The following is a 13,604-nucleotide window of genomic DNA, read 5'->3' on the forward strand; positions in this document are numbered from 1 at the left end:
GCGGGCTCCAGCGGGCAGCGTGGCCCTTCTTTCTGGGGGTGTGAGGCAGAAACGCCTCCAGAACTCACCGTCTTGAGAAAAGCACCCCACCCCCTGGCATCTGGGGCCTAGGCTTCCAGTGACTGGAGTCGCTGGACAGGGACACGGGAAGCTGGAGGCTCTCCTTGGACAAGAAGGGATTTAGGGCCAGCATCCAGTAGGGCTGCAAAATAAAATCCAAGAGCGAGTTTTGGGGTATGCTACAGAGAGGTTTCCGTTTTTTTCAAGACAGTTGCCATCCTTGCCTGATAGCAACCACCCAGCACTGAGTGCTTACTGTCTGATGCTCCTTTCAGGCGTTTTTGTTGTATTCTGTTTTGCTTTGCTTTGCGTTAATGGGAAGAGGTGGAAGTAGTATTTGAAGTTGAGTAGGTTTTCAGACCTGCAGTCATTTGAACACTGCAGATCATTTTAACCGTGCAGATAGTTCCTAATGCCACTTTGCCAAGCTTGGGCAGGGAGAGAGAGGAATGCACTGGATGAGACAGATGGAGCCAGGGGCTGCAAACAATGGGCTCAAATGTTGTGAGGAGGGTCCAGGGCTGGGCAGTGTTTCCTTTGGTTGGACCTAGGTCAGTACCTAACAACAACAAACTCTTAACTTTGAGTTCCTGGCACAAAATGGTTGTGGAGTCCAGGGAAGAGTGAGGCTGGGAGCTAGGGGCGAGCCTGACTGGGCGCTTTGTGCCTCTTAGGGACTGATCGACAGTGGGGTGCTTTTAATGTAAAATTAAAAGGCCTGTGGCTTGCCTGGCCTGGGGGCTGGTTCTTGAGAGTGGCCAGGAAGGAATCCCCTGTTTGGGGCTGGCCTGGAATGAAGAGTAAGTGGGCTTTTGCCCCATCACCTTGGGGGTCCAGGCTAGGGAGGGTTGTTGGGGGCTGGGGACTTGTTGCTGACCAATGGAAGGGTAATAGGTCAGACTTGGAGAGAGGCCGGGAGGACCTGCAGGGGTGTCACAAACCAGCGGAGAGCGCTGGGGCCCAGGGGACACGCATGTCTAATGCGCATTCTCCGCTTTCCTTTCCCACGTTCCTCCGGTGCAGGTGCCGCCGCTGGACGGGACTCTAAGATGAAGTTATGGGATGTCGTGGCTGTCTGCCTGGTGCTGCTCCACACCGCGTCCGCCTTCCCGCTGCCCGCCGGTAAGAGGCCTCCCGAGGCGCCCTCCGAAGACCGCTCCCTCGGCCGCCGCCGTGCGCCCTTCGCGCCGAGCAGTGACTGTAAGAACCGTTCCCTCCCCGCGGGGCGGGCCACCGGTGGGCCCCCACGCACCCCCTCCGCGCACACCCCCAAAGAGGCGCTGGGCTAAGGCCCGGCTCCTGGGGGCCACACTGCCGGCTGCAGCCTGAAGCGCCCGGGGATGCTTGGCTTGTAAATGAGCGGGGCTGATTTGTCCAGCAAGAGGGGCAGCGAAGTGTATAGCGTTCCTTTAGCATGGGCACCACAGGAAGGCCCACCAGCGTGCCCTTTTCTTGGCTCCCCTCGTAGGTCCACACACTCCCTCTTTCTTCTGGTTTTCAGAACTCTGTGCCTGGTTTTGCTGTGTGTGCATATGCTGACTTCTGGAACCCATTGCACTCCCACCCACAATTACCTCTGAAAGCAGAGAGGCCTCACACACGCAAGTTGACACCCACTCATGGCTTGACCCCAGAGGACAGACTCCAACTGCCCCCTGTGGGTTTCGGAGAGCGTAAATCTTTACAGGAGTAGGACAAACAATGGCCTAACTTGCACTAAAAGCAAGCCAGAGGCAAGGAGAGCCCAGAACAGCCTCCATTTCTAGAACAAACATCTGGGCAGTGTCTACTCTGGTCAGAAAAGTCCCAGATTCCATAAAGAGTTCTGGGAAATGGTGCTGGCTGGGCTTCGGGAAAGAAAACTGGAGGTCCACGCCACAGCTGACAGCGTTAACGCTGAAGAAAAGGCTGGTTGTTCGTATTAGACCATTAGTCTGTGATTGGCCTCTCAAAATGGAATACGTTTTAAACAGCATGTTCTGCCATGACCCGTCAACTCTGACTCACTGTCATCGGCCCTCGGCTCTCCGCAAAGTTTCTCTGCCGCATAAACGTGTACTCCACCACAACTTAGAGGCAATGCGAGGGTGGTGTGTGGATGAGTCAGGTAGCAATAAGGAAAGGTGATGTACAACCCCAACCCCAAAGCCAAGCCCACAGCCACGGAGAGAATGACAAGTCACAGCGACCCTGGTAGGGACTGCCCCATGGGGTTTCCAAGGTTGTCCATCTTTAAGGAATCAGACTGCTCCATCTTTCTCCCCTGGGTTCAAAGCCCAGTCTGGCGGTTAGCAGCCCAGTGCTTAGTCCACTGTGCCACCGGGGCTCCTTCACCCAACCCCACAGGAAACCTACTGTGCTAGCAGCAACAGTAGACAAGGTGGCCGCACTCTTCAGTCCTGGGCTAATGTCCTCCACACCCATGGGCTAGGCATAAAATGTGGCACATTTGTTTCATGCCTAATGACAGCAAGAAAAGCTTCTTCTTCCAGAAGCCCCCAGAAAGAGAAAGCATGCGTTTTTCTAAGGCCAAAGAGAGCTTCCAGGGTGATTTAGGATGAGACAGGGAAGAGGACTGAGCCTTTGAAATGAAAGTACCTGTTCCAACCAGGACATCCAGGGGAAACCATGGCTCTGCCTGATTACAGAGCAGACTGATTGACAGAGCCGTCATCAGAATCTCAAGTTGGGCTGCTAACTATAAAGTCAGTAGTTCAAAACCACCAGCCTCTCTGCGGGAGAAAGACGAGGCTCTCTACGTCCATAAAGAGTTTCGGTCTTGGAAACCCACAGGGGCAGTTCTACCCTGTCCTATAGCATCACTACAAGTCAGCATCTATTCAATGGCAGTGAATGTGGTTTGGTTCATTGGTATCTCAGTATCCCTCCAACCTTGGCTTCATGTTGGCCCCTGGTTGTGGCTCTGGCTCCAACTAAGTCCGACTTTGGACAAACTACTTATTTACTTTAGGACTCAATGAACAGTTTACAACTAACTGTACAATAAAAGGGAGGCCTTTCTGATCGGAAATGCCACTGTCTGAAAGATTTGGCACCTGGCCTGGATACTTCTGTCCTGACCCATCCTTTGGGAAGTGGTCTCTGCTTACTAGAATCCCCTGGAAAGATCTAGAAAGCACAAATGGTGGGTCTCCTCCCCAGAGATGGTGATGGAATTGGTTTGGGGTGTGACCTGAAGATCTGGATGTGTAGATGTTGATCAGGTCAGCCAGTGAGCAGCCACGATCAAATCACTACAAGTTGATGATGTCCATGAAAATCACACATTAGAATTGCTGTAGGAGGCATCTGTGATTTAAATTGGGGCCCTAGTGGCATAGTGGTTACACATTGGGCTGCTAACAACCAGATCAGCAGTTCGTAACCACCAGCCACCCCATGGAAGAAAGATTCGAAGAGAACAGGAGCAATCTTTTGAAATGAAGGTACCTGCTCCAACCAGGACTTTTGGGGGAGAAAATGGCTCTGCCTGATTACGGTGCAGACAGATTCACACAGCTAGAATCATTGATATCTGGAATTGGGTTGCTAGCCTCAAGGTCCACAGTTCAGAACTACCCACCTCTCTGTGGGAGAAAGATGGGGCTTTCTACTCCCATAAGGAGCTACAGTCTCAAAAAAGACACAGGGACAGTCCTACCCCGTTGGGTAGGGTTACTATGAGACTGAATCAACTCCTTGGCAGTGAGTTTGGTGATTCACAAAAGATACAACCGCCTGCAAAGCAAGCAAGGTCACGTTAACCCTCCTGATACTTCATGGTGGGGAGGAGGGCCATTGCGGAGCAAGAATTACCACTCTTGTACAAGCCAGAGGCTGAGTGATCAAGGGACTGAGAGCGAGATGCTGCTGGCCCGTTGACACTCGAACCACGAGAACACACCCAGTTCTGTTTGCTCTGTGGGAGGACCCACTAGAGCCGAGAGGAAACTGGAATGAGCAATGTTCCCAAAGAGAAACTGAGCCACATGCTAAGCCAAAGTGACTTCTTTCCAGGTATGTTCAACACAGTAGCGAGCTGTCAGTGCAGGGAAGGCAGGGTAATGACAGTGTGCAGGCTTTGAACGCTCCCCACAGTGTCAACATGCACCCCCACCCTCTCCGCACAGTGCTGACATATTCTGCACAGTGCCTGACAGGGCGGCTGGGGAAAGCTTGCGTAGAAAAACATTAAGTCACCGCATTTCATTTGGAAATAGAAAGTACTATAAATTCTGGCCCCTATGGGCCCCTTCAAACGCTGTTAACTGAAAGATGGACCAAAGAATCTTCCAGACCATATTAACAGTCTCCCTGCGCAGGTCAGAGGGTGCTGGCTCCTCCTGGCAGAAGCATCCTTTTGGTTAGAAGCGTTCTGAACCGGCCAGGGTTCTCTTCATAGCAGCGTGGCAGGATGAACTCACTCAGTAAGATAGGTGAAGAAGAGGCTAGTGTGTTTGCCTAGAGTGGCCGGGAGGGGGAATGGGCCCACAGTTGCCTTCTATGGAAACGCCTGCTATTGCTGGATGCCTGGGAGTCAGTTCCCACTCTGAGCACCCGCAGGTGACAGAGAACTGCCCGCATTGGGTTTTCTAAGCTATCATCTTCCCGGAGCCGGTTTTGCCTGGGCAGCAAAGCTGCTGAGTGTGTTTGAAGCGCCACCCATCCGAGGGTTAGCAGTTGTTGCCCCACCAGAGCTTGTCTTACTCAGGGGGCCGCGATTTTCCTTTGCAGGCACCCAAGGCTACTCCCTGCCAATGTCGCTGTTTCTTTATTTCACTCTTTCCCAGTCCTTCTGTGAAACTGGATTCGAGAAGGCTGAGGAACCTAGAGGGTGAAGCTGGTAGATAATCATAGCATTTTCCAGGGGGAAGGAAAGGGCCCTGGGGGGTACAGGCCTGAGGCCCAAGGCAGTAAAGTGACTTTGCCACAGTGCCACAAGGGAGGTCTGCTGAAGCAGACACCAGAGTTTCCACCCAGCCTCTCTGCCACGGAGAGCTTTCAGGTCGCCACCTGGGAGAAAGCACTTTATACGGGAGGTAGTTCTTCAACTCAGGGCTAAAAGCAGTGCAGCAGGTGGCCAGGCCTTTCTTCCAAGGTGCTGCTTGGAAGTGAGCTGAAATCACCAAACCTCTCAGTCAGTAGCTGCATGCTTAAGTATTTGTAGCACCGGGACTGCCCTGAAAGCATCCTGCAAGCTGTCTGTGTTGCTAGAAGTTTCAGTCATCATAGGCATCTTCCAGATCTCAGCTGGGTGTGGCAGCTGTAAGTGTGGTTCCCCAGCGAAAGCACAACATGCATGCGGTTTTCCACACTTCCCGCAGGTCGTCCCCAGCTGATGGTGGGGCCTGCATTCCATTCTGATGACTGCTATATAGTAAATCGGTTCTGGACTTAACTCGAATACCTCGGTTTTTTTCTGTGTCGATATCTTTACAAGTCTGATCTTTGTCTTTGGGGGCTGGCAACACTGCAGCTGAGAATGTGAACAGCAACTATAGGGTGCAACACTGTAGTACAGATGTAGTACTAACCATGAAACCACCTTGGTAGGGGCAAGTCCAACTCATTCAGGTGTATACACACCAAAAAAATCGTGGGCCATCATAAGCACAGTTCATCGTAACTTGACTATGTTGTCAATCAGCGAATTCCTTGTATATTCATCCAATGAGTATCTAAAGAGGCCTGATTGTGCATGGAAGGAGCCCTGGTGACATAGCGGGTTAAGTGTTGGGCTTCTACCTGGCAGGGCGGCAGTTCATACCCACCCGCTGCTCTGGGGAAGAAAGATAAGGCTTCTGGCTCCCATAGAGATAGTCAAGCTTGGCACCTTTATGGGGCAGTTCGACTGTCGGACTGCTTTGAGTCTGAATTGACTCAGTGGCAGTGGGGGATACATCCTGACACTGTCCTAGATGCTGGGGTACCTTGGTGCACCTAATAGATAAAAGTCCCTGCCCACATGGAGCATACTTGCTAGTACACATGCATGTGTGCTACACCTGGAAAACCATTCAACAAGAAGGAAGCGTGGGCTGGTAAGGGAGACTTCCCTGTTTGTTCAACTAGAAGCCAGCGAGACACTGAGCAGTGTTTTAAATTGCCATTCCAGGGAGAAGTAAACCCTGTTGTAATCAAATGGGATTACATTCTATCAGTTTGATAGCTCAGCTCCCTCACTCTTATTGAGTCGATTCTGATCCATAGCAACTCTATAGGATAGAGTAGAATTGCCCCCATAGGTTTCGGGGGCTGTAAGGCTTTATGAAAGCAAAAAGCCTCATCTTTCTCCCAAGGAGCAGCTGGTGGCTGCACACTGATAGACCTTGTGGTCAGTAACCCAGCTTGTAAACCAGTACACCACCAGTTCCATAGCAGATCACAACATTCCCCATGCACAACCTGTGTCCAAGCTCTGACATTCCCTGTCTAGCCCAACTCACAGGTCCTTGAACTATAACTCCTAATATTATTGGGCTAGAGTTTCTGCACAGGGTGCCCAGGATCTATAACCTGCACAGGGACGGCATAGAGCTGGAATAGGCTTTCAGGGAGGTCTAACAAGTAAGATTCAAGTTAATTAACACATTCAGATCAGGCTCGAGTTTGGATCCCAGCCTGGGTGTTGTATAACATCTCATGAACCTCAGATTTCTCATCAGTAAAATAGGGACAGTCTTAATAGTACCTGCCTCCCTGGGTGGATAAACAAGGTCAAATGAGAAAATGCTTTGTAAAGCCCACGAATCGTAAATAAGTATTGTTGCTATTGTTGTTGTTACTGATCACCCGCCTAGTGGGTTGCGAGTTGGGATGCCAACTGCAAGGTCATCCGTTGGACACCACCAGCCACTCTGCAGGTGAAAGATGAGGCTTTCTGCTCCCATAAAGAGTTACCATCTCAGAAACCCACAGGGGCAGTTCTACTCCGTCCTGCGGGGTCTCCGGGAGTCGGAATCAACTCAGTGGCCGTGAGGGTGTTTTCATGGGATGTTTACTTAGAGTGGCCCACCCCCAGCACCCTCACAACGACCCTTCACGTTGGCATCTCAGCCAGGATGCAGCCCTGGAGTGGTGGAATGTCAGGCAGGACAACAGCCTGCCCCAATGGAAGAAATGCAAGCCTTGCGGGGAGGCTATTTTGGGCCTCCGCTGTCAGTCAGCACTTGGGCCCAGCCGGCCTCGCCTGGGAGTCTGCCCCCGGGTCACCTCCCCTTGGCTCTTCCCAGGGTTCACAGCCCCTTCCCGCCAGCCCTGTCTGAGCCCTCGGTGTGTTACAGAATGCTTCCTGCTGGGCTCCCAGAGCAGGCTTGAAGAAACCCTTCTTCTCCTGGCCCGGAGGAGCCAGGCAGGACAGGGTCATGTCCATGTCCTTCTATGGAGGTGAATAGAGTTGGAGGCTATCTGTGGTGTTGAGATTGAATGTGTCTGGTTTCAATGACCCCAGCTGGACATCTGAGTTTAGCTGCTTCATAAACTTTCAGGACGACAAGGGCCCTGGCTTTCAGCCCATTCAGGCAGGTAAGGAAGCTTCTGGCCACAAGAGCAGGCTGATTAAATGTGAAGCTCTAATGTTATGGCATCAAATTCAGCATAAAGAAGTGGTAACTCCCCAGAGACTCTCATTGCCTTAGGGAGGATCAAATGAGCACCACCACCACCACACCAAGTACCTCCAGCTGGAAGTGGAGTGGGGGGGATGGGGAACACTGGCCCTTGAAAAGGCCAATCATGAAGCTTCTGGGAAAGTCAGACTCTTCTGGAAAAGCATTGATGTCAGATTTGAGATGAGCATCTCCCTCAGGCCCCAGTTTGAAGACCTGTCTCAAACTGTTGCTGTTAAGAGACCTCTCTTAAAGGCTTAATTAAGTTGTCCAGTTCTTGGGCCACTGGTTGATCCAACACCTTAAGAATCCACTGGAAAGATTCTACTTAGCTGATCTGGACAGCAAATCTTTCTGGCATGTTCCCTTCCTAACTTTCCTTCCTCTATTTTTCTTTAACATGGGTGGTCCATAACACCTGCACTTGAGTAAACTATTCCATCTTGAGTCAGTCACTTGAGCTGAATCAAGAAGCAAATATTACGTATCTTTCATGCACTAGGCGCTGGATGGCATCAAACGGGCTCCAGTGTGATCAGCTGTGGCTTGTGATATAAACAAGCAGACAGACAGATGGGTGAGTAGATGAGTGGGCAGATTCTCCAACAGGGACATATGACTCCCAGGGCATTTCTATTAGCTGCCGTCACAGTAGGGAGTCAGCAATGAAGTCCCTTTAATTTGAGAACAGTGGCAAGAGAGGATGCTATGAGGAGGAGGGCAAGATGTGAGCTGGTGCTTGAAAGCTGCGTATGGGACAGGGTAGAACTGCCCCTGTGGGTTCCTGAGTCTTTAACTCTACAGCAGTAGAAAGCCACACCTGGTGGCTTCACACTGCTGACTTTGAGATTAACAGCAGTGTGTAACCACTATGACCCTTGGCTCCAAAGGAGAGGCATAGCCTTGTTTGTGACTATGATTTGGGGAAGATGCCGGTGGTGGAAACGAGGAGGAGGCCAGTCCAGCCTCCGAGTTCTGGGAGAAGGTACCCAGATGATGAGACACCATGAAAGCCAGGCAAAGATGAGACTGGCTCCGCTTTCAGTGGCAGAGGGGGGCCCTGGGGCCTTGGGAGCAGACAGGTGGCAGCAGGCAGGACTGTTATTTAAAAAAAAAAAAGATATTCGAGTACCCATACTGCTCACGAGCGGGTTTATGTCATAGATATAATTTTCATTGGAGAAACTATGCCCTTGGTTTTGGTTTTTGTCTTTTAATAATTTTTTAGTGTGAATTAGGTGGCAGTTTTACATTTCAGAACATGAATTTGAATTTACCAGTTTAAATGACTTATCAAACCTCTCAATAGCTTACCCAACCCACTTGAGCTTGTCCCACCCACCCCTCGAATGATCTTCTCCCTCCTGTGAATCTCGAAATCCCCCTTCACCCAAGTGAACACCCATCTAGCCTGCTGCTTCATCTTCCCTACCTTGTCCTCCTCCACTTGGTGACCTCCAAAGTCTGTTCCCTTTGGTGTTCCCCTCTTATAACAGTGGTCTCATATAATATTTTTCCGTTTGTGATGGACTAATTTCATCAGCAGAATGTTTTCCAAGTCTGTGCATGCCAGGAGGTGCATCATGGGTTTATAAGGGGTCCTCAAACTTTTTAAACAGGGGACCAGTTCACTGTCCCTCAGACCCACTGGAGGGTCAGACTATAGTTTAAAAAAAAAAACTATGAACAAATTCCTATGCACACTGTACATATCTTATTTTGAAGTGAAAAAACAAAACGGGGCAAAAGCATCCGGCGGGCCGGATAAATGTCCTCGGTGGGCTGCATGTGGCCCGCGGGCCATAGTTTGAGGCCGCCTGATTTATACTGTTATTTTGTAAAAGGCTTCCCAGTATCAGAACCAAAAACCCAACCAAACTCACTGCCATCGAGTCAATGCATCAAAAAGGCTGGTTCAGAGCCCTCGGGCACAGTGGTTAAGTGCTTGGCTGCACTTGAGCCCACTGGCTACTCTGTGGAGAAAGATGAGGGCATTTGCTGCCATAAAGATGACCGCTATGGAAGCCCCCTGGGGCCATTCTACCCTGCCCGAGCAGGTGGCTATCAACTGGTGAGCTCAAATCAACTTGGGGGCAGTGGTTTTTTGGCAGTCAATAGCTAAATTAAAAACCTAATAAAGTTAGGATCACAGCACCTCTTAACTACCTGCCCGGTTAACCCCAGTTTTTAATAAGCCATATAGGAACCCTGGTGGCATAGTGGTTATGAGTTGGACTGTGATCCACAAGGTCAGCAGTTCGAAATCCCCAGCTACTCAGAGAAAGATGGGGCTTTCTACTCCTGTAAACAGTTAAATCTCAGAAACTCCCAGGGGCAGTTCTGCTCTCTCCTATATGAGTCAGCACCAACTCGATGGCAGTGAGTTTGTTTTCTGTTTTGTTGTGTTTAGTTTCTATATCTTGTCCTAAAATCAAATACATTTGAGCACTGTTAGACAAGAGAAGATCCTACTAGACCAATTTTACAGATGAAGAGATGACATCTGGAGTGTTTTTTTAAACTCACATTTCTAGTAAGGGGTGAAACCGGAATTCAAACCTGAGACCACACGTCCCAAAGGCACTGGTTTGGACTTTAGTACAAACCAGTGAAAGGAAGAGACATGAACTGTGGCTTGCTGAAAATATCTTCCCTAACTCTGACCCAGATTTCCAAGAACATCAAATAAGCGCACTAATCGAAGCAGAACATGCTCCATTTCCTGTAAAAACCACACCTGTAAAAACCACTGCCCTCAAGTCAATTCTAGCTCACAGCCACCCTATAGAGGGTTTGGAAAAGGTTTTTGTAAACGACTACCGGAGCAAACAGCCTCGTCTTTCACCAGAGTGGCTGATGGATTTGAACTGCAGTCCCTGTGCTTTAGCAGGCCAATGCCTAAAACAGAGCCTTAGACTCTTTCCTTGATTGTTGTCAAGTCCAGTCTGATTGGTGGAAACTGTGTGTATTGTTAGAGAAGTGTGCTCCCTGTTGTTTCAGTAACTGATTTCTCTGGAGTCCATCCTGAGGCCTTTTGTTTCTTGTGGTGCCTCTGTGTGAACTTGAACTTCCAGTCTTTCCACTGAGACCCCAGGGACCCCTCCATGGGCGTGTTGTGTTGTTGTGGTCCCTCAGTGATGGCCTGCTGTTGTTAGGTGCCATCAAGCCCGCTCTGACTCCTGGGGACCTTCTGTAGAAGAGAAGAGTGCACTGCCCTGTCCTGCGCCGTCCTCACAATTGTCCTGATGTTTGGGCCCATCGTGGCAGCCACTCTGTCATGCCTTCCTCTTTCTCTCCACCCCTCTGATTGACCAAGCGGGATGTCCTTCTCCCAGGACTGGGTCTCTCCTAATAACATGTCCAAAGCACGTGAGACAAAGTCACACCATCCTTGCCTCTAGGGAGCATTCTGGTTGTACTTCTTCCAACACGGATTTGCTTGTTCTTTGGGGCTGGTATTGTTAACGGTTGCCACCAAGCCCAGACAGCTGTTGGTGTAGGTGGCTTCTAGTCTTCTCCAGGTCACAGTGACCCCGTGTACAACCAAACAAAAACCCTTTAGAAAAAGAGTTATGAGAACTATAATATGGATTTTCACAGTGAGGGAATCCCCCTAGCGTTGGGGGATAAAAGGAGGTCATGTTGCGGGCCTGATCACCTTGGAGAGGGCTTGGCCGGTATACCAAGAGGCTGGTGGCGCTGTGGGATACACACTGGCCTGCTAACTGCCAAGTCAGTGGCTTAACCCATTAGCCGCTCCTTGGGAGAAGATGGGCTGTCTGCTCCCGTAAGACTGACAGTCTCGGGGCAGTTCTGCTCTGTCCTGCATGCTCGCTCTGTGTCGGAGTCCACTCGATGGCAGTAGGGGGCCGGGTGGGACATGCATGTTCTCAGAGCAGCCCATGCTGCCCAGGGGACGAAGCTTCCACACAGGACACGGCGGGTGCTGCTGCAGCAATCACCGCTGTTCCGCGAGGTTTGGGTTTGCGCAGGCTGAGTTGAGTCGCTGTCGGGAAAGGACTAGGCGGAGGGAAAGCCCACTTTTGTGGGACCTCCATTGGGTACACAGGTGGAAAGCAGGACTTTCATAGGCTGTGGTCTGCACACAGTTTTGCCTGAAACCCTACAAAAAGAATTTTTAAAAACAATTGCACTTTTTTTAAGTTAACATCTAAAATGTTGGCCATAAGGCTAAAACGTTTTTTGCAAGATGTCATTTGTAATCCGCCCTGGGATTGAATATGTGCTATATACTTTTGGCAAAACCTGAGCACTGTGAATTTTGCTTCATCAGTTCATGGAAAGCCATCAAATAACCAGCCCAAATAAACTAACTTTTTGGTTAGAGAAGGTCCGGTTTCACTTTTCCATTCAAATACGCAAGTGAATATGCACCTGATGACAACTTTCACTCCTCCAGATTGTAACAGTGAGCTGGATGCAAGGCTGGGTGGAGGGCCAGGCAGGCAGGCAGGCAGTTGAAGCAATGAGTTTTGCCGTGGGCACCTAGACAAGATGAACTAGGGAGCCAGAATGGTGATGGGATGGGTTACACATTTAGCTGTTAACTGCAAGGTCAGCGGTTCAAACCCACCAGCTGCTCAGAGGGAGAAAGATGAGGCTCTCTGCTTTCATACAGAGGTACAGCCTCAGAAACCCACAAGGGCAGCTCTCCTCTGTTCCAAAGGGTCGCTTTGAGTTGGAATTGACTCAGTGGCAGTGAGTTTTGATCCCTCTTGCCAATATTTCTTGGTTTATTTACATGGTATTCTCTTTTGAGAGTACATAATACCTTGAATACCCATATACTTCATGTTAACAACATTTACCTCATGTTAACTGTCTATTTTTCTCTATTTTTCTTCCCCCTGAACATTTGAGAGTTAGTTGAAACTATCATAGCATTAAATACCTCAGCCTGTAATCTTGTAAAAATAAAAATATTATTTTAAGCCAAAAAAAAACCCCTCATTGTTGTCTCATAGTGTCCTGATAGGACAGAGTAGACCTGCCCCCTAGGATTCCCAAGGCTGTAATTCCCACGGGAACCAACTGCCACTTCTTTCTCCCACAGAGCAGTTGATGGGTTTGAATTGCCAACCTTTTTTGGTTGGGAGTCAGCACTTCAACCTCTGTGCCACCCTAACTCTAGCTCCTACCATAACTCTGTTGTCATTGAGCTCAGTGATCCTGAATTGTTATCCAATCTATAGTCCATATTAAAATGTCCCCGCCTGCGGCCATGAGGCCCTCAATATAGACCTTGTGTTTCATTGTTGTAAATCAAGGACTCAGTCAAGAGCCACCCACTGAATTTGGTTGGCATGTCTCCTGGGTCTCCTTGAACTTGAAATGGTCCCCATGCCTTTGTCATGGTCATGACGTGGGCATTTGTGAAGCGTCTAGGCTGAGGCTGTCCTTGCCTGCTGTTTCACAGACTGCCCTTCCATTTGGGAATGTGGGTGTTTCCACAGGACTAGATCCCGGTACGTTGAACCTGTTATAAGGGGAGACCAGCTTCTGGAGAAGGACATCATGCTTGGTAGAGGGACAACAAAAAAAGAGGAAGGCTTTGACAAGATGGGTTGATACAATGGCTGCAACATTGGGCTCAAACATAAGAATGATTGTGAGCATGGCGTAGGACCAGGCAGTGGTCTGTCCTGTTGTACTTAGGTCACTGTGAGTGGAAACCCACTAGATGTCACCTGACAACAACAAGAACAAGATCTAGGTCATCATTTATGGAATGTTGTGGTGGGACTCCTGGGTCCTTACATCAATGAGCCCCTGATAGGAATCTGTCCCGAGGAGCAGTACAAACATGGAGGTCCCAGTATAGACATGTATGCCCAGGACAATACCAGGAGAGTGAGTGAGCTGGGCCAGAAGTTCCCCTCTCTCAGTACCGTCAAAGGGTGGCTGTGGAAGGGGTCA

General features: G+C 49.8%; 1 protein-coding gene across 2 annotated transcripts in view; it reads left to right on the top strand.

The window, feature by feature from the left end:
* The first annotated feature begins 1,094 nt into the window (after window positions 1–1,094).
* GDNF (glial cell derived neurotrophic factor) overlaps window positions 1,095–13,604 on the top strand; it is a 30,643-nt gene continuing 18,133 nt past the window's right edge. Inside the window, exon 1 of one of the 2 annotated variants that reach the window (XM_004698072.2) lies at window positions 1,095–1,260. In XM_004698072.2, coding sequence (XP_004698129.1) covers window positions 1,110–1,260 — 151 coding nt within the window. In that variant the 5' untranslated portion in view covers window positions 1,095–1,109. The remainder of the gene's footprint in view (window positions 1,261–13,604) is intronic. The other variant, XM_004698073.2, reaches the window with a different exon arrangement.

This window comes from Echinops telfairi, unplaced genomic scaffold (assembly GCF_000313985.2).
Source record: "Echinops telfairi isolate 266 unplaced genomic scaffold, ASM31398v2 ScPeMD7_7469;HRSCAF=8507_1, whole genome shotgun sequence".
NCBI lineage: Eukaryota > Metazoa > Chordata > Mammalia > Afrosoricida > Tenrecidae > Echinops > Echinops telfairi.